At 41.8% G+C, this 23736-nt stretch overlaps 1 protein-coding gene and 1 pseudogene across 4 annotated transcripts in view; both read left to right on the top strand.

Moving 5' to 3' along the window:
- Positions 1-23736, top strand: part of Mark1 (microtubule affinity regulating kinase 1) — a 112529-nt gene that overhangs the window by 46848 nt on the left and 41945 nt on the right. For 3 of the 4 annotated variants that reach the window (XM_021635789.2, XM_021635788.2, XM_021635791.2), the window contains exons 2-3: positions 8949-9152; positions 10449-10502. In XM_021635789.2, coding sequence (XP_021491464.1) covers positions 8949-9152; positions 10449-10502 — 258 coding nt within the window. Of the gene's footprint in view, positions 1-8948; positions 9153-10448; positions 10503-23736 lie in introns of those variants that run through there. The other variant, XM_060364880.1, reaches the window with a different exon arrangement.
- Positions 19909-21368, top strand: LOC132646509 (small ribosomal subunit protein uS12-like; annotated as a pseudogene).

Here is a 23736-nt window from a genome sequence, read left to right as displayed (position 1 = left end):
CACAACGGAGAAAGGCACAGTCTCCTTGAAGAGTAAATCGGCTCTTAGTCCTCTGATGGGGTTGGTCTTCCTTGGTCAGAGGTTGAGCACCTTCAACTTGACACCCTGAAAAGGAGCAAAGCGTGTAGGTTTGGGCATGTGTGAGTGCACATGAGCAGAGGCCACGAGAAAGGGGACTTTACTGCAGTGTTTCACGAGGGAAAATATGAAGGGCCTGCTTTATCAAGGAATTCTTTACAAGCGGATGCCCCCACCATCTCTCCTCTCTGACTCTAGCCCTTCATGTCACTCCAGTCTCTTCTCAAATACCAACCCTTCTGTGGCAGCCCTTCCTTTGCAGTCTCTACTCTGCTTCATTGTTCTTCATACCAGGAACTGCTATTAGGTGCTTTGTTGGCTCACATGCTTATCAGTCATCCCTTTCTCTTTCTGTTTTCCTCTGCTAAAGCAGGAATTGTTTGAGAACAGATATTTTGACTGTTTAGTTCTCTCATAACCTCTTGTGTAGGACAGTACTGTGTACATAATAGGTCAAAATAAAGATTTTCTGACTGAGCAAGTGAATCATTGAGTAGTGGGGCAAGAGGGATGGGATTCAGAAAACAAGTGAAGCTACAAGTTCTGGAGTGACTTGGAAATGACTTGCTATTAACTCATCTTTGACTCTATTGTGAGAACTGAATGGAACAGCTCTTCCCAACTTCCCACTCTCCTTTTACCCACGTGGGAAGATTTGTGCTTGTTCCTTTAATATCAGGCTTGACAACAGTTGAGTAATGAAAATAGTGAAAAGAAACCATAGCCAAGCTATTGACATGAGGTACCATGTAGAGGAAAATATTCCTTGCCTAGAACAAAAAAAAAAAAAAAATCAAGCATGACACCCTTGTGGGAGAATTTGAATTTAGCAATTGAAATTGGGGTCTAATTTTGAGATATGTTTATGTATGATGTGACTACATTGAGAGAAATTGTGAAAGTGTAATTCTCTATTGACTTTGAAGGTTTCTGATTTTTCCCTGACATTTATAAGCTACTCTTAGTTGTCGAGAACTTACCAGACTACCTCCTGAGTCCAACACCAAGTCATAAATAGTTCAAGCAACAAAAAAATCTCTTGCCCAGTAAAACATCCAAATGCAGTTTCCTTTTGTTTGGTTGGGTTTTTGTTTTGTTTGGTTTGGTTTTGTTGTTGTTGTTTTGTTTTCTTTTTTTATTCACAGGGTGATTAATACCACCTTAGAAATATTTTTTAGATTTAATTTATTTTATATGTATGTTTTACCTGCATGCATCTCTGTACCTCACATATGTGATTGTGTCTATGGAGGCCAGAAGAGGGCCCTGAATCTCCTGGAACTGGAGTTATGGATGGTTGTGAGCCACCATGTGGGTGCTGGGAATCAAACCCAAGTCCTCTGCAGGAACAGTTGCTCCACACTGCTGAGCCATCTCTAGACCCTCAGCCAATATTCACACACTTGGATGAACCCCAAAGAGTCAGAGTTACATGCCCACAACCTTTGCAAACCACATCTTCTTCCTCTGTGAAGTGTGGGTCGTGGCGTGCTTCTCCGTTGAGTTATTGTAAAGAACAAGCGAGGTAATGCCCACTGAGCACTCACTGCACCTCGAGCCATGTGTACAGTTTCATTATAACTATGGAGAGAGATTTGTGGCCTGTCTTTAGTGGCTTTATCGTTTGTATGCTGATTAGCTTGTTCGTGTCTCCTCTTGCTTATTCTTCACCTGCTTGTTAGGAGTCTTCTGCCTTCCTTGCCTTTCAACCGGCTTAGTGTGGCCAGTTGTTCAGGGATTCATGTCAGCGGCTGGAAATCATTTGGATGCTGATAGTTGAAACTTGCAGTTTTTCATTTGTGTAACTGGATTTTCCAGATGTGGGCCTTGGACAAAGATGCCTAATTTGGCTGTTTGCCTTAGTGCTTCCTTTCCATGAACTCACCAAGTGCACTTTGCTGGAGATTTTGTTCTCAATTCACTGCCTGAATGTTCTTCCGGTGTATTCCTTGCCATCTTCCAGGTGGAGCACAGATGGCTACCCGTCCATCCTAGCTAAGGTAGTGCTCACTATGTTCTCCTTACACTCGCCTTATTTCATTCTCAGCGTTAGTACTATGTGTAATTACCTTATTTTGTCTGTTTGCCCATTCTTGTCTTTTTTTCTCTGAATACAAGTTTCATCTTGGGGAATTTCATCAGCTACTCACAGACTTTAACATTCCTTTTCTTCTTGAGCTAGCCAAAATGGTTTCTGTTGCTCACAGAAAAGAAACATGATCTGTACAGGAGTTGGTACCAGAAGTGGCTGCAGGTCCCAGATACTGAGGAAAATAGGTTTGGATATTTGGGCTCTAGGGTGGACTTCTATTGTTGTTCCTTTGTTTGTTTGTCACTTTCATTAACAAACATACAGTACTCGTCATCCCTTCAAGTAAATTGCCATCCATTCCTCAGGCTGTCCTGAGATGGTTCTGAGCTGAAGAACTACTTTATTATTATCTCCCCAACTAGATAAAGACACAGACATGTGCCCATGTATAAGCTGCTGCTAAGCTGGAGACCTTTATTGTAACTATTGCTACAGGGACAGAGTCTTAGTAGTTGGCTCTTGGAGTCCAGTGAGATGGGATGCAGGTGTGAAAGCTGGTAAGGTCTTCATCTCTGCTGGATCTTGGGCAGCTTTAGGCCATACTGCTCCTTCTGCAGAAAGATCAAAGAAGTCAAGGTTTGCTGGATTGAGTGGACAACTGGAGAAAGAATAATAGCATTAGAATTTGTTATGTTATGATAAAAGTGTGAACTAAAACACAGAGAAATGCTGTAATTAGGCTACCATCATATCTTACAGCCATAGGGTTGAGTTCTAAACTGAATCCATTGTTTACCAGAACTAACTCCATATTCTTGCCAGGTTTCTTACTTGAGAATTAAGCCATTGATCAAGAAGGAGTGAGATAAACCATCCAAACAGCTCCTCAGAGATTGTATTCCTGAGTGATGCTGACAAACCTAAGAAAAGGTGTGTAATTCTTTAGTTGTTCTTGATGAATGTCTCACAATCAGAACTGCATACTGTGATTCTTAAGACTTCTGTGCATATGTTTTGTGCAAGTTGGAAGACTTAGAAAATGACTGTGTTTGATATTGAGGGCTGGTCCTTTTGAAAGAAAAAAAAAGTCACTTTATAATAGTTTAATCCTGTATCCCCAAGTGTGATGTTCTATATCAGAGATTACTGATAAGCTGTAGTCTATAGGCCTGTGGCACTGTCTTGCCCAGTATCTGCTGATCTCTCTGCCATATATTATTGGAGATAAATGTTCAAGGGTTCTGCTTCTATGCAGCTTATGCAACAAAGACTTCTCTTCAGGGAATCGATTGTATACCAGTATTTTTAAAATTTTGCTAGGATATGAACAAGTCTGACAGGACTTTTGTTCAAAAGTATTTCCTTTATATTCACTTCTTTGTTTAAAAATAGTGATGGGGACCAGGATGTAGCTCAGTAGAAGAGTGTTGGTCTGTTGAAATCAGGGTCTTGGGTTCACTCTTCACCCTGCAAAAATATTTAATTGAAGTAGTGGTAGGTTTATGTATCCATTGACATTGCTCTGTAACAGACTATTCCAGTACCCAGCTTGCACCGGTAGCCTATTTCTCCTAAATCAAGGGTCACCTGGGAGTCAGTTGATTTAATCTGGGCTTAGTTGGGAGTAACTCTGTGAATCCCTTATCCTCCTCTGGTATCCTGGACAAGTTCAGCTTTAGCTGATGGCAGAATTTTAAAAGAGCAGGTTGAAACATAGTAAGGCCTCTTAAAAACTTGCTTAGGTTTGCGTGCTGTCAATTCCAAACCAGGAAGTCTGGTGATGAAATGGAGGAATGGGGAGCTATGTTCTACCCTCAGTGGAAGGGCACTGGGAAGTCACTTGGCAAAACTGTGTGGAAGTTTGACACTAGTAAGTCTGTGGCAGCTCAGTGAGACTGTGCCGTTTACAGCTGCGCTCAGCGTGTGAGTTTGTCTCGTGTTCTTGTTCTCTTACACACATGGCAGAGCTGAATAGTCAGCACTCCTTCCTTAGAATCATTCTATGTAGGTGCCAAGACAGTGGCACTGAACTCCATCTACTGTGTTATCACATATCGCTGTCACCTTTGTGCTTAGCACCAGAAGTTGTAAACATTAGGCTTACAGTGGAGCAGACCCTGGACAGTATGGTGACAGCCAAAGTAGAAGTATTTACTAAACAATGGTAGCAGCAGAAGGAATCATGATCTGCTGTTTGAAAAGAGAAAAGGCTTTATGGAGAAGGAGCTATTCACATTAGATCCCAAAAGATGGACAGGTCACCTTCCCTTTCCAAACTGGTTTGAATAGAAAAGTACTGTTTGGGGGAAATACAGTAGAATCCTGGTAATTCCAAGAAACTGAATATAAACAAAATTTTTGCATGTGCTCAAGCAACACAGCAGTCTTGGAGAGTCAGTACATATGATTGTATTTACCTGCTTTTTATGTTATTTTCTGCAGTAGCTCTCAAGCTTCTGCATTTATCAGAACCCCCTGGGGACTTGTTAGCACCAAGTGATTAGGCTGGCCTGGAACTCACAGCACCTGCCTGTCTCCCCAGTGCTGGGATGAAAGGTGTGCCACCATAACTTGCCTAAAATTTCTTATTCAAAGGATACAGAACACAGCAGGAGGTTCTGTGTTTCTGACCAGTTTCTAGATGATGCTGGTCCAGGGATAAGTTCTGAGAACTATTTGTTGAAGTTTCTCTGTGTACCTGGCACCCTGCAGTGTGGAAGAGAACCCCTTTCCCCACATCACTCACCGTGGAACACCAAAGGCAGACAAGCAAGATCCAGTTGACAGTAGCAGGAAGGTGGGTGCTGCACTGCATGGAAGCATGGGTCGCTGTGAGAACACTAGTACATCCAGCTCAGGATGCAGCCAGAAGACCAGAGAAAACCCCACCCACTAACTCTGAGCTGTGTTAAAGCAAGCCCCCAAATTAGAAAACATCAGGTGGGTGTGGCTGTAGCTCAGAGGTAAAGCACTTGCCCCGCAAGCGCAAAGCCTGGGTTAGAACCCCAGAACCAAAGGGAAAAGTCAGAACACAACAATAGCAAGATAAAGAAACACAGTTGTGCTTTGCTTAAGACTAATAAATAGATTAATCTTTACTGTTCCCTGAAATTTCTGTCTAAAATGTTACAGATAACATGAGACTGAATTGATTACTTTGCAAATTCTCCTCCTTTGCTAGTGTGTTCTGTTCATCTTCACCTGTTTTCTTAAGTTAGACAAAGAGGTTATATTTATCATGCATAATCCCATGCTTTTAACAAAACCAGGTAGAAATTTCATGTGTTTGAGGATGCAGATAAAACTAGATGGGCGAGAACAGTTAGAGCTAGATGAACAGCTGACAGGCAGCCACCTGAGACTAAATCTCCTGATCCCCTGCTGAGTAGTAGGACCGACTACCTACTAATGTTGTGAGCAAGGAAAACCAACATTTTTGCCTGAAGAACAGCACTCAGGAGGAATGCAGTAGATACTGGACGGAGGGCCCAGGCAGGGATCTCACTCCCTTTCTCCATCCAGGACATAGTAAGCTGAGTGAGGAGGTGGGACAGGAATTGATTAGGGATATACTTGAAGCGGGCAACTGATTGGCAGTTGGCTTTATTTGCCTAACAAACATAAGGAAGAGTAGAAAGTGACTAGCTCAAGCAACTGAGTAAGTTTAGAACCCAGCTTATTAAACTGCTGATCATGACCCAGACAGGTTTATGTAACAAAATGTGGGGGACACAAAAAAGAAAAGAAACAGTGAAAAGTTTCTGAATGTGCTTGTTCTATCCAGGGAATGATCTACAATAACTGAAGAGCAGCCAGCAAATAGCAGATTACAAAACATCAAAGTGGATACTTACAACATCTGATAAAAACCACTAGAATAATCCAACTGAGAGAACAAGGGAAAGGGAGAGAACAGATAGCAAGCAGCAGACATAACACCATCATATTTGGTGTTTTCAGCTTCCAGCAGAAAAAACTGAGGACACTCCATTGAGCATCTAGCTGGAGTCTCTGCCTGAGAGTCCCAGGCAGAGCAGAGTGATTTTCTGTGGTAGAGTGAGAGTTCCAAGCAAAACAGCAGCAGGTAATAGGAAAGCAGCATCAAGTCAGGCAATTACAAGCTCCTGCAGAAATGGCTGGGAAACCCTGCTGAAAGTCATGCTGGAGTTTCCAAGTAGGCATTTGTGGTGGTCTAATAAGAATGGCCCTCATAGATTCACATGTTTGAATGCTTGGCTCATAGGGAGTGCCACTGTTAGGAGGTGTGGCCTTGTTGGAGGAAGTGTGTCACTGTGGGGACAGGCTTTGAGGTCTCATATGCTCAGGCTATGCCTGGTGTGGCACACAGTCTCCTTCTGCTGCCTGGGAATCAAGATGGAGAGCTCGCAGCTCCTTCTCCAGCACCATGTCTGCCTGCACACTGCTAAGCTTCCTGCGATGACCATGATGGACTAAACCTCTGAAACTGTAAACCAGCCCCAAGTAAATGTTTTCCTTTATGAGAGTGGTCCTGGTCAGGGTGTCTCTTCACAGCAATGAACAAAACCCTAACTAAAAAAGCATCTAACAGCATCCATCCATGGATGAACTTCTGGCTTCTTGTTTCCATCCCAGGCATTATACTGTGCAGTGATCTATAACTGAAGAACAAACAGCAGGTAGAAACTAGCAAAACAAGACAGTACTAACTCTTGTTGGAAATGGTTTACCTTCTAGCTGTTCACAAAGATACAGTGTTTTGGCTTTAAAGAGTTTATTCTTATTAATTATGTGTCTATGTGTCTGTGTGTGGGTTTGTATGTGTAAGTACAGTGCCTGTGGAAGTCTAATGGCAGCATCAGATCCCCTGGAGCTAGAGTTACAGGCAGTTGAGAGCTACTGGATGAGAGTCCTGGAAACCAAACTTGGCTCTTCTTCAAAAGCAGTACACACTCTTAAGCACTGAGCCATCTCTCCAGTCTGCACACAGCGTTTTTAATACCTTATCTGTTTATTATTCTCCCCTCCCCCCATTACAAGGGCAGGGAGCTAGCCTGCCCCAGGACAGGAGTCTCAGAGGACTCTTGAGGCAAACCTGCTTGCATCTGAGAAGGGAGCCCACCTTAGTCCTGGAGTCCACCGCCAACAAGTGCAGACAGCTTGTGAAGATTTACCAATGTATTCATTTATACATAATGGATCCAAGGTGTCTCTGGCAGCATTCCCATAGTTCACAGTGTGTGGCTTCACTGCAGCCTGGGGTTTTGAACATACAACACCTGCAGCACCATTACATCACACAGTGCCAACAAATGCTGCCTGAAACACTGGCTCAGAGTTCAGACTTTCGTATGTAACAAATTACAGTGTATTACTATACAAAAAAGGGTTTCTTCCCTTATAGAATCATCGCTTTAATTCTGGAAAATAAAGACTTCAAAATTTTTCCTGCCACCATTTCTCAGCACATACCTAAGTATATTTCTGGAGTTTCGAGGGTTAGAGTTGTATATTAGTTACTTTTCAAATTGCTATGACAAAATTTTTGACAGGAAGCTACACAAGAGAAGGATTTATTTTATTTTGGCTCACAGTTCAAGGGAATGCCACCCTTCATCGCAAGGAAGGCATGTTGGCAAGAGTGTGAGGCAGCTGGTCATAACTGCATCCAGAGTCAGGAAGCAGAGAGATGATGCTGGCACTCAGCTCACCTTCTCCTTTTATTCAGTCTGGGACCTCAGCCTATGGGATGGTGGCACCCATAGTTGAGCTGGGTTTTCCCACCTCTGTTAACCTCATTTATATAATTCCTCAAAGGTATTCCAAGAGACTTGTCTCCTAGGTCCTGTCAAATTGATTCCTAGCACCAAACCATGTATAGTGAGACACTCCTGTGGTCTCAACATTTAGGAGGTGGAGGCAGGAGTATCAGAAGTTCAGGCTCATTTTTACCCTACATAGTTTGATGGCAGTCCAGTATATATGAGACCCTGTTTCAAAACAAAACAAAAAAGATTAAGGTCGACAAGTAGAAAAGATTAAGAAGCCCTTGATTAGGGAACCAGCCATCTTTGTGAGGATGTTTGTTGTGGTAATGAAGATGCTGTTCTTCTTCTTTTTTAATTTATTTCTTTTTTATTAATTACAGTTTATTCACGTTGTATCCCAGCTGTAGCCCCCTCCCTCATCCTGTCCCAATCCCATCCTCCCTCCCTCTTTTCCTCCTATGCCCCTCCCACAGTCTACTGATAGGGGAGGTCCTCTTCCCCTTCTCTTTGACCCTAGCTTATCAGGTCTCATCAGGACTGGTTCCATTGTCTTCCTCTGTGGCCTGGTAAGGCTGCTCCCCCGTCAGGGGAAGGTGATCAAAGGATGCTGCTCTTCTAATGAAGTTGGCATGGACACTGTCACTCAACCTAAAATGGCAACAGCCTTTACAGGAACACTAGTCTGTGAGGTACCCAACAATCCATCTAACGATTTTGAAAATCAAAATACAGACTTAAAGATGTGTGGAAAATTTTCTTTGTACCCACTGGTTAGAAAAAATGATAAGCGGTACAATGTTCACATTTTGATATCGTGTATTATGATGTACTTTCATTGAAGATGAACTGTTAATGAACATTATTTGTATTGTTTGCTTGTTTTCAAGACATGATTTTTCTGTGTAACTTTGGCTGTCCTGGAACAACTGCTCTGTAGACCAGGCTTGCCTTGAACTCACAGAGATCTGACTGCCTCTGCCTCCAAATGCTGGGATTAACGGTGTACACTGCTACCACCTGCCTATTTGCTGTCTTTTCATTGTCCTTTCGTAGGAGTCTAAGTGACGGTGAGCTCTTGTGCTCTTTCCTAGCATACCTCTGTGGATGGATACCCTGAAGCACACATCCCGCCTACCAAATCAAGTAGCAGACAGAACATTCCCAGGTGTAGAAACTCCATCACGTCAGCAACGGACGAACAGCCTCATATCGGAAATTATCGCTTACAGAAAACAATCGGAAAGGGAAACTTTGCCAAAGTGAAATTGGCAAGACATGTCCTGACAGGTAGAGAGGTGAGTTTTCACAATGCTATTTGGCACTTGCCTGGCCCTTGCTCAGAGTCTTGTTAAAAGCTTTCTCACAGTTGGTACTGGAGAATGAAGGGTACCTGCGAGCTGGTGCACACTGGGATATATACACACAGAGCATTTGCAGACAGGTGGCAGAACTGCTGACCTTTTAACTACAGCATCTCTTGTAGACTGCCCTGCAGGTTAGCTGTCCTCAGCTTATCCGTCATGTGCTACTCTGCCTTTAGAATGAGGCTGGGATACGTTTCTATAAATCACTGCTTAGGCTGAGATAGGGGTAAATGTATAGAAAAGCACACACTGACCTTTATTTGCTTGGTTATAACATCAAACAAATATTGATACTATGCAGATAATTTTTTTCAGATGACAAGAGAATGTACTTCTAAAATACTGTTTGTTTGTTTGTTTGTTTGTTTGTTTGTTTGTTTGTAGAGGAGTTAGACAGGGTCTCTTGTAGCCCAGACTAGCTTTGAACTTGCTACCCAGCAGAGACTGGCCTTGAAGTCTGGTTCTTTCTGTTTCCACTTTCTAAGTGCTGAGATTATTGGCTTATAGGAACACATCCTTCTAATCCCATGTATTTAAAATTATTGTTGTACAGTAAAGATGTATGTATTTATGTATGTGCACTATAAATTTTTAGTGTGTACTAAAGAGTTAAAGGCTATTTCAGTATATATCCAAAGTTTTTCATTAGGATTGGATTACTTTTTTTCCAAATCTCAACCACAGAATGTTAGTAAGCTCTCACTTGCTATACACATAATGATACTGTGAGTCCATTGAGTGTCTTCCTTCTTGTCCATTCTGCCCCAGAAGCTGTCTAGACACAGGCTGCACTAGCTGGAGCCTTCAAAGAGTTTCAAATCCCTTTTGTTAGTTTGCTATTAGAAATTGTATCCAGTTTCTCTGCCTGCATAATAGTTTCATTTGCCAGAAAATACAAGTTTAAAGGCCCTCTCCTTACATAATGTTGCCTATCAAGATTTTAAGAAAAATATTAAGATAGAGAATGATTTTACATTTTTAAAAGTTGAAATGTGGAAGAAATAGCAAAGGCTTAATTCCATTGATGTGGAATCGGGAGCTTGATAACAAGTTAATAAATTATGTGTTAAGGCTGCCAAGTAAGCAGGACCATGCCTTCCAGCTGTGTGAGCATCCACATAGAAGTAAATGGTGCACAGTGAAGAGCGGCACAAAACTGTTTGCTTTGTAGAGTTCATGCACTGAATTATATATTTCAAATGTGGTTTAATGATTCTCTTTTTTTAGGTAGCTGTGAAAATAATAGACAAAACTCAGCTAAACCCTACCAGTCTACAAAAGGTATTTAAATAACTTGATAAGTAATGTAAATTTGTTATTATAGAATTGTCTGTAAAGTCAAGCATGAAACCTTTTGTTAAGTACACTATTATATTTTATCAGTGTGTGAAGAAAAGACAGGATCTAAGATGTAATGACTGTGGCTGATTATTAAGTTGTTTGAAATATGTCTAATGCAGGTTGGGAATCATGTGCTCGAAATACTTAAGAGAGAAGTATGTAGGACTTTATTGAGTTTCAGATTTGAGAATATTTGCATAGACATTTTAGCAAGATGTATGTGCCGTGTGAATCTCCTTTACTGTGTAGGATTAGATTCTGTACCAGTTGCTGTGTAATATTGCACTTATGTGTGTGTCAGTGTGTGCACATGTGCATGTGGGTTGTACACGCCTGTGTGTGAGTATGGAACCCTTCTGGGATGCGCTTGTGCTGGGTTACAGCTGTTTGCAGGATGCTGTGTGGGTACTGATCCAGACTCTGAGCTGTGACTGCTCTCTTAACAGTAGCTGCTGTTAACCTCGGAGCCATCTCTCCAGCCCCAAGTTCTGAAATATGTAGAATTCTTCTTAGGTAGAAGCCTAGTTCAGAACAATATTTTCTGTGTCTTCTTGCATCACTTCATTTGGCTCTTCCTTCATGCAAATTCATCTTGGATAATAAATCACAGTAGACACTGCTCCGTCAAAGGAAGAAAAGAACAGGAAGGGAGAAAGTAGTTAGGATGGGCATTATTTCAGTAGTCAGAGCTGTTTACTTCATGAAGTACTTGAATTCGAAACTTTCTCAGATACAAACTTTTAGTGTTTTAAAAGTGAAGCAACTGTTTTAGTGTATGAGCTATGTGTACTGTTTGTATTTGGTGAAATTACATCTGTTATTATTTCAGTAGCATATAATAGTATCAAACTATAGACGTGTCATATAAGTGACTTTGGAGTCCTAAGAGAAAAATCTCACAAGCAGTTCTTAAGTTTACTATGTTAACTTGCAACTTCCATGATTCTTGTGTGAAACTGGAACTTTGCATTTGTCTGTCAGAACCTTCTTTCCAGTGGTCAGTGCCAGGTAGCTCTGGGTTTTTATATATTTTTCTGTAGAGATCTGTCCCTATTTCATGGGGGTCCTTTTAAATTTGACAATCAGTGAAACTGCAGAGCGTGGCTGCTAAGCACACACTCGGGTCTGCTGAGACTATGAGTGGGCAGGGGGCTGACATGTTATGGTCTCCATGAGGTCTCAGGTCTACTGGGTACTTTTTCTGAGAATGTGAGTCAGCACAGTACTGACAAGGTATAGTCTCTGGGGAGCGTGTTTTCTCACAGCACTAGCTTTTATCCAACCTGGATCAACTGTGTAGTGACAAAAGATTCCCTCTTTGGGCTGATGAATTACCTGAAGAGGCTTTTGTGCCAGGGACTCTAAAAAACCAATTGCCAAACTGCACTCTGGGCTTTGCCCACCTCCTACCTAAATTTTTTACTTTTCCTGGATCACACTGTGGATTACTCTGGTAAAATGAAGTGATTTCATTGGAACATCTGCCAAGATACCAATAATGTGGCACCCCACTTGTCCTTTCCCAGCAGAGCCAGGCAAGGTCATATAGCCTTAATATTGCTAGTTGGAAACATGTGACCATGAAATCCTCATTGCCTTCTTTATCTAGATAGCTAAAGGTCTGCTTGCTGATGAAAATGTCTGTGACGAGCCTGGTAATCTTTGCCTAAAGTGTTGCTTTTCCGAAAACACAGATGATGCAGTTTGTATCTTCTAAGCCTATTCACAAATTTACTGTCTGTGAAAAGTACTTTAAAAAATCAAACCAAAACAAAACAAAATTAAAAACCCAGTTCCTGGTTTGCCTGGTTCTGTATATAGAACCATCAACAGCAGCATCTCCCAGTTGGCCCTATCTCAAAATTGGAGTGCAAAGAGCAAGCTATTTTCTTTCCCTGGCATTGTCAGTTAAGTCCTGCAGGCAGTAGTCAGTATGACTCCATGAGGTGGACATTCCTGTTAAACAGAAGGTGAAGCAGGATGCAGACTCATCTTGGCCTCATTTTTAGAAGCATTTGACTAAATTTTATTCTGGTTTGGTCTGAATGTAAGCTGATTTTCCCCTCTTCATTCTCTTCTATGTTTATAGGAAATATCTCCTTCCTTTTTCAGCATCTCCGATAGATAAAAGAATCTACATCTGAGGCATTGACTGTTTAAATCCTCTCAAATATGAAGTTCTTTTTAGAATATGAAGTTCTTAAAAGTAGTTTGGTCTTTGGGAATATTGTGTCTTCAGCGTTTTCACTCTGCCTGTATCATTTGTTTTAAACCATTTTCACAGTTTAAAAAGTGAATTCATTCCCTTGTGTAGCACAAGACACAATCATATACTCATGGTTTTTGGAGTATGTTATGTGACCCACATTAGTGATCGCTGGAGTTGTTTTAAACTATCTGTAATGCTGGGTAAAAGTCAAGTCAGTGAGATCACTTTGTTCATAACTGATAGGCTTTAACTGGAAAATTATCATTTCTCAGAATGTCCTTTCTGAAAGTGGGCACAGTAGTTTTTCAGAAGGTGAAGGTCACCAGCATACGTTCCTCTCTGCCAACATTCTCATATCTCCTACGTACTGCTATGAACTTTCATTTTATTTTCTTAATTGACTATTGTGTGGGTGTGGGTGCGTTTGCCTGCCTGTGCACCATGTGCATTCCGTGCCCACAGAGTCCAGAAGAGGGCACTGGATCCCCTGGAACTGGAGTTACAGACGGTTGTGAACTGCCATGAGGATGCCAGGAGTCAAACCCAGATCTTGTAGAAGAGCAGCCATGCTTTTAACCACTGAGCTCTCTCTTCAACCCCTTATTTTCATTTTTTAATTGTATTTCATATCACAAAAATGGCTCGTTGTGTCAGAGTGATTTCCTGACTGACAAAATGGGAGGAAGTAAAAAACAAAGCACAAAACAAGAGTCAGACATGACAGCAGATGCCTAAAATTCCAGCTACTAGTGAGTCTAAGGCGGGAAAGAGGATCGTGAGTTTGAGCTTAGCCTGGACAACACAGTAAGACTACATATTTAACAATTATTAATTAATCAATTAAAGTAAAGTAAAAGCAAGACTACCATAACTCAGGATTATGTTATAAAACAACAGGTACCATTGAAATTATATAGACTGTGAATCTGTGCTAGGACATAAGAGATTTTGCATGAACATATATGTAGAAATTTCAATAACTAAAATCGTAATAACACACTTTATTGAATAGCTTGTCCATTTGCTGCCAGTATCTGGTGATCTGAGCCACTTAAATAAATGAGAGTTTCCCGGTAATGCCAAGTCCTCTCTGGTAGGCTGAGTAATTGTCCCAGAACTTCTGTAAAACATTCACCACCATGTTGAAGAATGTGGCCACTCTGAATAAGACAGGACCAGGTAGTGTTCAGTAGAAACCAAGTGCATAAAACAAACCACAGAGTTATTGGCAAATAGTTCAATCAAGACGAAACAGAAGTTCTCCACAGTGTTTCTTAGCAGGCCTGCCTGTCAGGCATGTGGAAATGTCAGTTACTCTGGTGTGTTCCTGCTTCCTAGCTGAGTGAATCCATGCATGTGCTGAGTATTTGCCCATATGGCTCTTGTTACATGTGTGTAGACTAAAGGGAACCTGTTGTCCAAGTCTGATTTGGGTCAATAATACTGAAGTGATGAGAGTAATAGTTTTTGTTGTTGTTGTTGTTGTCATTGTTGTTTTGTGGGCTGGGTTGTAGGCTGAAAAAGCTGTTCTTAAATCAGAGATGATAGACTATCTTTATGTCTCCCATTTCTCTCCCTCCATCCTTCCACATACACCTCACCCTCTTTCTTCCGGCAAGATGATGCTGCCACATAGTGAGATGGCCCTTGACGCTCACTCACTCGCTCATTCGCTTGTGAACTCATTCTCCCTGAAGCTGACATTCAGCAACACACCTGACCTTAATGTGTTTTTGGACAAAATACTGAAAATAAGGATTATCATGAGATCATAACTGAGAGTTATCTCTCTTTCACATACAATATGAAAATGGTAGGAAATGCATCTCACACTGAAGTGCAATGCATTTTGAGGGGGAAAGTGTTCAGGCGTTCTAGAAAGTGATACCAATAAAATTGCAATATCTGCCTTAAGTATGAACAGTGGTTCCTAGTAACTCTGAACTTTCTGAAATCAAACTGTTTCAAGTTTAGCATGCCCTCTTAAATGTTACGGAAAGTGCTCATTGACATCCTTCTGACCTGTTTAACAATATACAAGCTACATGCAGTTATGAAAATACTTCTGAAGTAAATGTGTCTAATGAATATATATTAAGAACCTATTTGCTTATGTTCCTTGGATTAAGACTCCAGTCTTTCAGGCAGACCTAATGGGACACAACTTCAATCCCAGCACTCAGAATGCAGAGGAAGGCAGATCTCTGTGAGTGTGAGGCCAGCCTGGTATATGTAGTGAGCTCCAGAACAGGAAGAGCTATGTAAAGAGACCCTATCTCAAAAAACCAAAACAATTACAAAAAAAAAAAAAAGGCTTCAGTCATTCCATGTGTAAATATCTGGGTGTGAAGAGCCTGGCAGCTGTCTCGAGTCTTCAGGGAGAAACTGCTCTGTGAGATTAGATTTAGCCTGCGCATCTCCAGGGTTATCACCTGACGCTTGTTCTGTCCCCGGGTTATCTATGATTATGAGTTTTCCGTTGGATAGGAGTAGTGGAATAAATTGAAGAAGAAAGGCAGTAATTAGAAGGGAAACTGTCTTATAGTTCAAGCTAAATGTCACCAAGCCACATACGCATTCTCATTAATTAATGCTTGATCCAACAAATATTTATTCAAAGATTTTGTTTTCCATATGTTTTCTTCTGTTCTTTTTGGCTTCTCCCTTCCTGTTTTTTGTTTGTTTTGTTTTAATGAGATCATTGTCCTATGGATCCTCTGCGAGGCTTTTTTATAGGACCCATCTGCCCTATACTCTTTTCTTAGTTCTGACCAAAGGTAACTGGGTATCAGTCTTTACCTATTGGTGAACTCTGAGTTTAACCCTTTACCTCAGACTATCCTTAAATCTTCTTGTATTCTTCTCTGCAAGACACCCCAACTTCAGTGTTGAGCTCATGACCTCTCCCCTCCCCACCTAATGCTCTGCTTGCCTCCATCGCCCTGCAACCTCTCTGTGAACCGCAGCATTCCCCCAGATCATGTAAGTAGCCAACCTCAGAAGCAGCCAGCTGCTTCGTGTTCATGTGCATCTGAGGGTGGCTGCCCTCTTCCATGTGACCTGGATGTGCTGTGCTGTCCTGCTTGTCTTTCTGCAGACGTGTATTTAATATGGTGGCCTTCGCATATACTTTTAGGAGTTCCATTTTGGTAGCCTGAAAATCAGACTATTAGTATGTTACCTATGGCTCTACCTTCCTCTGTACCAACTCAAGTAGCACCAAGTTCCACAGATCTTTCCTTCCTGCTAATGCCCCATCCTCCAGCTTCCGTTGTCATCTGTCTATACTCTTTCTTCTAGCTGCCTGGCCTTTGCAGCACTTCTTCCTTCCCATTGCCTGACACTTCCTTCAGTCTGAGCCACTTTCTCAGAGAAATCTTCCCTGTCCTCCATGACAGTTTTTTATCCCCTCACTGGACTAGGATTAGGCATTAGTAACTAAGGAATTACTTGGTTCTTTGGCAGTTGTTTCTTTGTTTGTATGTCAATATTCTATGAACCTTAAAACTTCTGATTGCTGAGCCTTCATTAACTATGAAATATGTATCCACTTCTACCGTGAAGAATTTTTTTTTTCCTTCAGGCTGGAGAAATGATGTAGAGGTTAAGAACACTGGCTGTTCTTCCAAAGATTCTGATTTCAATTCCCAGCAACCACATGGTAGCTCGTAACCATCTATAGTGATATCTGGTGCCCTCTTCTGGTGTGTAGGCACATATGCAGGAAGACTACTATATAAATAATAAATAAATCTTTTTAAAACAAGAATTGTATTTTTCTTCAGGGAAGTGGAAGAGGCTGGGAATCTTAACATCATCTATAAACTTTAGCTTGGCTGTTTCAAAAGTTATAGCCCATTTAGTTACTTTAAGAATCTTTCACTCTCCCATATGCAACCAGCTAAGGCTGCTTCTTTCTTTCTATCCCAGAGGCCTGTTAGGTTGACACTTACCTTCCCCATGCCTCTTTCCTTTCTATAGGCCTGTCAGTGCCTTGGGTCTTTCCTCCCTGTGTACCCAAGTAGATCCTGCTGGATAGAGATTCACCTTCCTCCAGGACCTCTCTCCTGCCAAAAAGATGGGCTCTGCTTCTTCCTACCCTGTTGGTAGTCCATCTCCTTTGCAGCTGGTTTCTCTCAGTTTCTGGTTAGGCCATTGCTCTGCCTAGAAGTTCTAGGCTAGCCTGGGCTATATAGTGAGTTGTAGGCTACCCTGGACTGCATGAGACCCTTCTCTAAACAACCAAAGCAAAGCAGAAAATAAACAAAAAGAAGTTAACTTAAATTTTATAGTGCTACTTGTAGTAATTTTATAAAATATCTGATTGATGTTCTAGTAAGTTGTCTGAAGGCTAAAAAAGGAGTGATTCCATGAATTATGAGGCTGAACATTTAATCAACAGGGTCCTGTTAACATAGGCATATGTTAATATAATATGTATATGTTAACAGCATATGTACAGTTTCTCGGCGACTGAAGCTTCTAAGTGAGTCTAGGAAGTGAATGTCGCCTGCAGGGTAAAGCAGGCCCACACTTTAACTCATTAATGGGCCAAAAAATGCTGCCAAGAATGCAGACGGGATTATTACAAAGTGTAGTGATGGCAGAGAAAGCTTCCTGTCCCTCCTAAACTCATGTCCAAATGACGTACTTTCAAAGCTAAGAAGGTTGTGCTGAAAGATACCAGATGTACTTAACCCCTCCTGCTCCAAGCCCTGTTCTCTAGAGCTGAAGTCAGCCTGGAAAAGCAGGTTACCAGTGACTACAGAATCATTCTCCAAGATAAGCAAGCCACAGAGAAGTCCTGTGACATGAGGTCATGGGCAACATGGCAGCAAGTCTGAGAGAAATAAGACATTCTGGCTGACCCTGACTTGAGGGTTCTCATAGAATTAGGATGATATATGATGAGGCTGTGCCCAGTCCACTAGTTGCAGTATAATAGATTTTCCCCCACCACACAAAAGAATAACAGGCAAAAGAAACGGGAGGGATCAGAAGGAACAGAAATTTGTTGAGAAGAGGAAAAGAATATCTTCCTAAATAAGGCAAGTACTGATTGATACCATGGAGCTTTGCTAATCCTGACCTCAGCCCTGACCAGGAAGGACTGAATGGAACAGTATCCAAAGGGATCATTTGGTGACTTCAGCTACCTGGTGCAAAGCCAGGAATCTAGAAGGAAGTAACAAAGGCCCTGAACAATTAGAGTAGCTGTCCAAGTCCACGAAGTAAATAAAGACCCTGCTTTATAGCCAAGGCTTCCTTCAGTTCTCTTAGCACAGTTGTAACAAATATTGACTTTACCAACCAGATCACAGTAGACCTGAAACATGAAGCCTGAAGAGAGTTAGCTCTGAGAGCTCTCACTAATTCATATGTGCTGGAAACACCACAGTGTCATGGCCTGAAAACGAGAACGAAGTAAAAATTAGAAACTTGAACAACCTAGAACTGAAATCTTTGTGAACACACTTCCTTTACTTGTCCCTAGGCAGATGACACGTACAGAAGGGACATGTTAGCAATGACTGCACATCAAGGTGAAGTTGTACTGCCACCTAAAGGTTCTACTCCTCTCCCCTTCCTAAGAAAAGGCAAGCGCTGGTAAGATTGACACCTTGCTAGTGAGATGCTCTGTTAAAAGATGCCTGCCTCACAGGGTCTCCATCCTGCTCCCTCTGACTCAAAGAGTTTCTTTAGAAGACTCTTCCCGTTAGCTTCTGTGCTTCTCATTCTCTATTCTCTCTCTCCTGTGCCCATGTAGGAAACAAAGAGTTTTAGGCAGGTACTGAGAGGAATGTCTTTAAACCTTTGCTGACACATTATAGAATTCTCTAGATTTGGGACTGTAGTGATGGCTTTGTGGTTAAGAACACTGTCTGCTCTTCCAGAGGTCCTGAGTTCAATTCCTGGAAACCACATGGTGGCTCACAACCATCTATAATGTGATCTGATGCCCTCTTCTGGCATGCAGGTGTACATGCAGAGCACACGCGCTTACACACACACACACACACACACACACACACACACACGAAACAAATAAAATATTTAAAAAAAAAAGAATTTTCTAGATTCAGGATAGACTATGAGACTGTTAGGGCTGCCGTCATAACAACACACCATAGACTAAGTGGCTTACATAAAAAGTTTTATCACTGTTTCAAAGGCTAAAAGTTTAAGAAGAAGGTGTTGGCAGGGTTGGTTTCTTCTGAGACATTTCTCCTTGGCTGGCAGATAGCCATGTTCTCAGTGTCCATACATGACGTCTCCTCGGCCCCAGCTCATCCGCAGGGCTCTTCCTCCTAAAAGGACACTGATCATATTGGCCTAAGGTCTTACCCTAATGATTTCATATAACCTGATCTCTATTCTTAAGAGCCCTTTCTCCAAGAGCAGTCACACTGGGATTCAAGAGCACACTCTAGTCCATACCGGATAGTGGGCCATGTGCAGCCAGCATGCATTTCTTTGACTGGAGGGATGGTTGATAGGACAGAATTCTGGCAGTTCGTTTTCCATAATTAACATACCAAGCAAAACATCACATGACTCCTAACAGCAACTACTTCCTTCCCCGATTGCCATCATTTTAACTTTGGTGGTTTGGATAAGAATAGCCCCCATAGGCTCACCTGGTTGAATGATTAGTCACTAGAGAGTGGAACTCTTTGAAAGGATTAGGAGGTGTAGCTTTGTTGGAGGAAGTGTGTCTCTGGGTTAGGCCTCTCCTCTCTGTCTCTCCCCCCACCCCACCTCGACTGCCTGTGGTCAGAATGTAGAACTCTCAGCTACTTTTTCAGCACCATGACTGCCTGTGTGCTGTCACGCTCCCCGCCGTGATGATAATGAACTAAGCATCTGAGCCATAAGTAAGCCCCCACCCCATTAAATGCTTTCTTTTATAAGAGTCACCTTACCACGGTCACAGCAATAGAACAGTGACTAAGACATTACCAACATGCTTCCAGCCTTTACATACCTCCATGTTCTTAGTTGTTAAAATTTTTCTCATTCTTTGTCCAAATCAAGGGTTAAAACAATATGTTTAAGGCATCTTTGAGATGTAGGAGCCCTAACAGTTATACATTATTGTTTTAATTTTTAAAAATTACTTTCTGATCAGAACTTTGGCGCTGTCTATAAATATCTTTTATGCATCATTGCCAGGTAGAATTGGAATATCCCTTTAAAGTACTATTTTTGTTAAATATCTCAGTTTTTACAAGATTACTATCCCAGATTTATCCATTTTTGATAAAACAGCTACATTCCAAGTTTCAATCAGAGAGTAAAAACTTATGAATCCAAAATGTTGCACAAAAGACCAGCAGCTTTAATAAAACAAAAAAGGGGTGGGCCCCTCTTGCACCACCTCCCTCTTTCTCTCTGGCCGGTGGCACCAGAGAGATGGACAAGTGTCTCCATACTGCCAGGAAACTGCACTCACCGACCAGAACTGGCATGATAAACAATACAAGAAAGCCCACTTGGGCACAGCCCTTAAAGCCAGTCCTTTTGGAGGTGCCTCTTATGCAAAGGAAATTGAGATTGAAAAAGTAGGGATTGAAACCAAACAGCCAAATTCTGTTCTCCGGAAGTGCGTCATGGCGCAGCTGATCAAGAACGGCAGGAAGATCACAGTGTCTGTGCCCAGTGACGTCCGCTTCGAACTTCAGCGAGGAAAACGAGGATGTTCTGCTTGCTGGATTTGGTCGAAAAGGTCATGCTGTTTTCATATAAATGTTCATATTCTGATTTAACAGAAAAAGCAAAAACAGCTAACTAAACAAAAACTCATTACTGTGGGGGAATGTCTTGAAGGGCACACAGCTCATCAGTTCCCTTAGACAAGCCATTCTCAGAGATGGGGACGATCAGAGCGGAAAAGATGGCTCAGAGGAAGCGCTCGCTCCCCTTGCAAACCACTAGTGTTTATTACCAGCATCGCCCCTGTTGGGCAGCTCACAACTCCCTTTACCTCCAGCATTAGGGAATCAGACACCGTCTTCTGGCTTCCATGGGAACCTACACACATTCTGCACATATAAACCTATTCAGACACATACATGTAAAATAAAATAAATGAATACTTTTTAAAATATGAAGACATTAATCTGCTTCCATCATCCTGAGATACGTCATGGCCAGTTTACTTCTCAGAAAAACTACTGACTTGACAGTGATTTTATTAAGGACTGCCTGGTGTTCGCTGTGTGGTAGTGTTGTCCTGTTTTGTAACCTGACACACTATCGAGGGTCTTGATTATGCCACAGCTCATGCCAGTCCTTCACTACATAAGCAGGGCCTGTGCCCCTGAAGAGCAGGGCAGCAGCTACTCTGTGCTGTGGAAAGAGTAGGTTGACGTGAGGAACGGCTTGAAGATGATATGGAGTTTAGCATTTAAATTGAATACACAAATGTATATTCTTTGACCAACGTTGGATGAACACTTTCTCTGTAGCTTAAGTTTTCTGGTTATAACTGTACTTTATCTAAATGGATCACACTCATAAATGTGGAACAGATTCACTACTATTTCTAGTTGTGTTTTATTTCATGAAAGGAGATTATAATGACATTCAGAAAGCAATCTGCCAATAAAACCCTATATTTAATTTTAATCATTTATACTTACTTAACCCGTACCTTGGACAGCAATTTTATTAGTAACTTGTATCTGGTATTTTCAAATTATCCACTTTGTTTTATTACAAATACATGACTCATTGGTTTATGTAAAATATAATTATGTTGGACAGACTCCAAGGCAATCCCCAGTAGTGCCAGGCTCCAGCATTCACTTCTTTCTGTTATTCCTTCTCTGGATGGTGGGTAGGACCTAACCCTTTGTTCAAACAGTAACGTGGGGGAGGTAAAGGAATCTTGGCCCATGATTGTGGTATGGACCGTCATGCTAGGAGATACTCTCGGGCAGCGGTTCTCAACCTTCCTAATGCCGTTACCCCAGTACAGTTCCTCATGTTGTGGTGACCCCATCATAAAATTACCTCATTGCTGCTTCATAACTGTAACTTTGCTACTGTTATGAATCACAGTATAAATATCTGATGTGTAGGATATCTGGTATGTGTCCCTCAAAGGAGTTGCAACCCGCAGGTTGAGAACCACTGCTCTAGGGATTATAAATGCTGGCTTGAGAAAAATGGTAACTTAAACTTTATTTCACATTGGCTGCTCAGTTTCCAAGTAGGTTCCCTAGTAAGGGATACAAGGGCTGTCTCTGACATGAACTCAGTGGCTGACTCCTTGATCACCTTCCCCTGGGGGGGGGGTGCAGCCTTGCCAGGCCACAGAGGAAGATGATGCAGCCTTGATAAGACCTGATAAGCTAGGGTCAAACAGAAGGGGAGGAGGTCCTCCTCTATCAGGGGATGAGGGGAGGGGCATGGGAGAAGAAGGAGGGAGGGTGGGACTGGGAGAAGATGAGGGAAAGGGCTGCAGCAGGAATACAAAGTGAATAAATTGTAATAAGTAAAATTAAATTAAAAAAAACTTCAGTAAACTCACTTACGTGCCCTTCAGAAACAAAAGGTGGGAGAACATTGACTATACAGAGAGCTTGTTCTGGTGCTGATCCTGGAAGGACTTGTGATTCCAGAAACCAGAGGGATGCTGGCACTAGAGTGAGGTCTACCTCGAAGCAAGGGAGTCCTGATAGGAGCTGGAAGGTAACGGTCACACATGCTACAGGTGTTAGGAAACCTCTGTGTGTGCACTGCTGAGGGTTGGGCTTTAACTCGTGAAACTCTGCCATGAGCTGGGGCACAAATATATTGTCCCAGTGAGTTCAGAGTCAAAAGCACAGTGATGGTGTTTAAAGCCCAATGGAACACCCAGGAAGCTCACATTGAGTGTGAGCCAGTGGGGGAGGGCCATGGTGGGTGGGGCTAAGAGCTGAAGACCCAGGAGCTCCATGTAAACACTGAAAGGAAGAGGACTTGGCAGAAAACTGAGGAGCCAGAGACAAGGAGGAGTGTCCGCTGGAGACAGGAAAATGCAAGATGTGTTATAGGATCTCAAGGGTATTGAAGGTCACTGAAAGGTCACACTTCAAAAACATGCTTGAGTCAGGCCAGGCACAGTCTTGAATATAGTGAACTCGCATTTGTATCCTGTTTACTCATTTGTAATTTTTAAGTAAATCTGTAAAAATTAAGTATTACGGACTTCTTAAAATGTATTTAAATGAAAGTGTATGCACACCCATATAAGATACAGGCTTATTATATACTTCCTTGGTTTTGTGAAGGAATTATTAAAGATATCTAAGGCAAGATTTTTTGTAGCATCTAAACTTAAGTGATTTTTCAATTGGGACATACTTTTATTGTATTTCATGTGATATGACCACAAACTAAAATCCATCATTTCAGTCATTGTTGATATACAGTTAGGTCGCACCAACTGTCACTGCGTTGCTGTCCATCTCAAGATCATTTTACATGTTCCCTAACTGAAGCTCTGTGCCCATAAGAACCCTACCCACAGCCACCCACTTGGCCCTTAGCAGCACTTCTCTGCATGACATGTCCATGAATTAAACTTTCTCTTGTGAGTTGTAGTCATGTAGTATGTGGTCTTTGGGAACAAGTTTGTTTCATCTGTATAATCCCCACCAGGCTCCTTCATGTCATGTGTTGGACTTTCCATCTGTATTATCACATTGTATTTATCCACTCACCTGATTGAGCCCTCAATTTCAATTCTTTCAGGTATATGGTCCATAGATGATATGATGATTTTTTTTAAATTCCTTTAGGAATATTGTTTTCCATGGTACTGTATCATTTTTTTTTAATAGTATCCTTTCACCTGACATTTCCATCAGCTATGCCAGAGGGTTCGAAGTTCTCTCCTTCTTGCAGGTTTGTTCTGTCTTGTCCTGTTTTATATGACAGTGGCCATCACAATGAGTGTCCGGTGTTCTGACTGTAGAT

The sequence above is a fragment of the Meriones unguiculatus genome, chromosome 11 (assembly GCF_030254825.1).
Source record: "Meriones unguiculatus strain TT.TT164.6M chromosome 11, Bangor_MerUng_6.1, whole genome shotgun sequence".
Taxonomy (NCBI): domain Eukaryota; kingdom Metazoa; phylum Chordata; class Mammalia; order Rodentia; family Muridae; genus Meriones; species Meriones unguiculatus.
The sequence above is the reverse complement of the archived record's forward strand: the minus strand, read 5'-3'. Positions and strand labels throughout refer to the sequence as shown.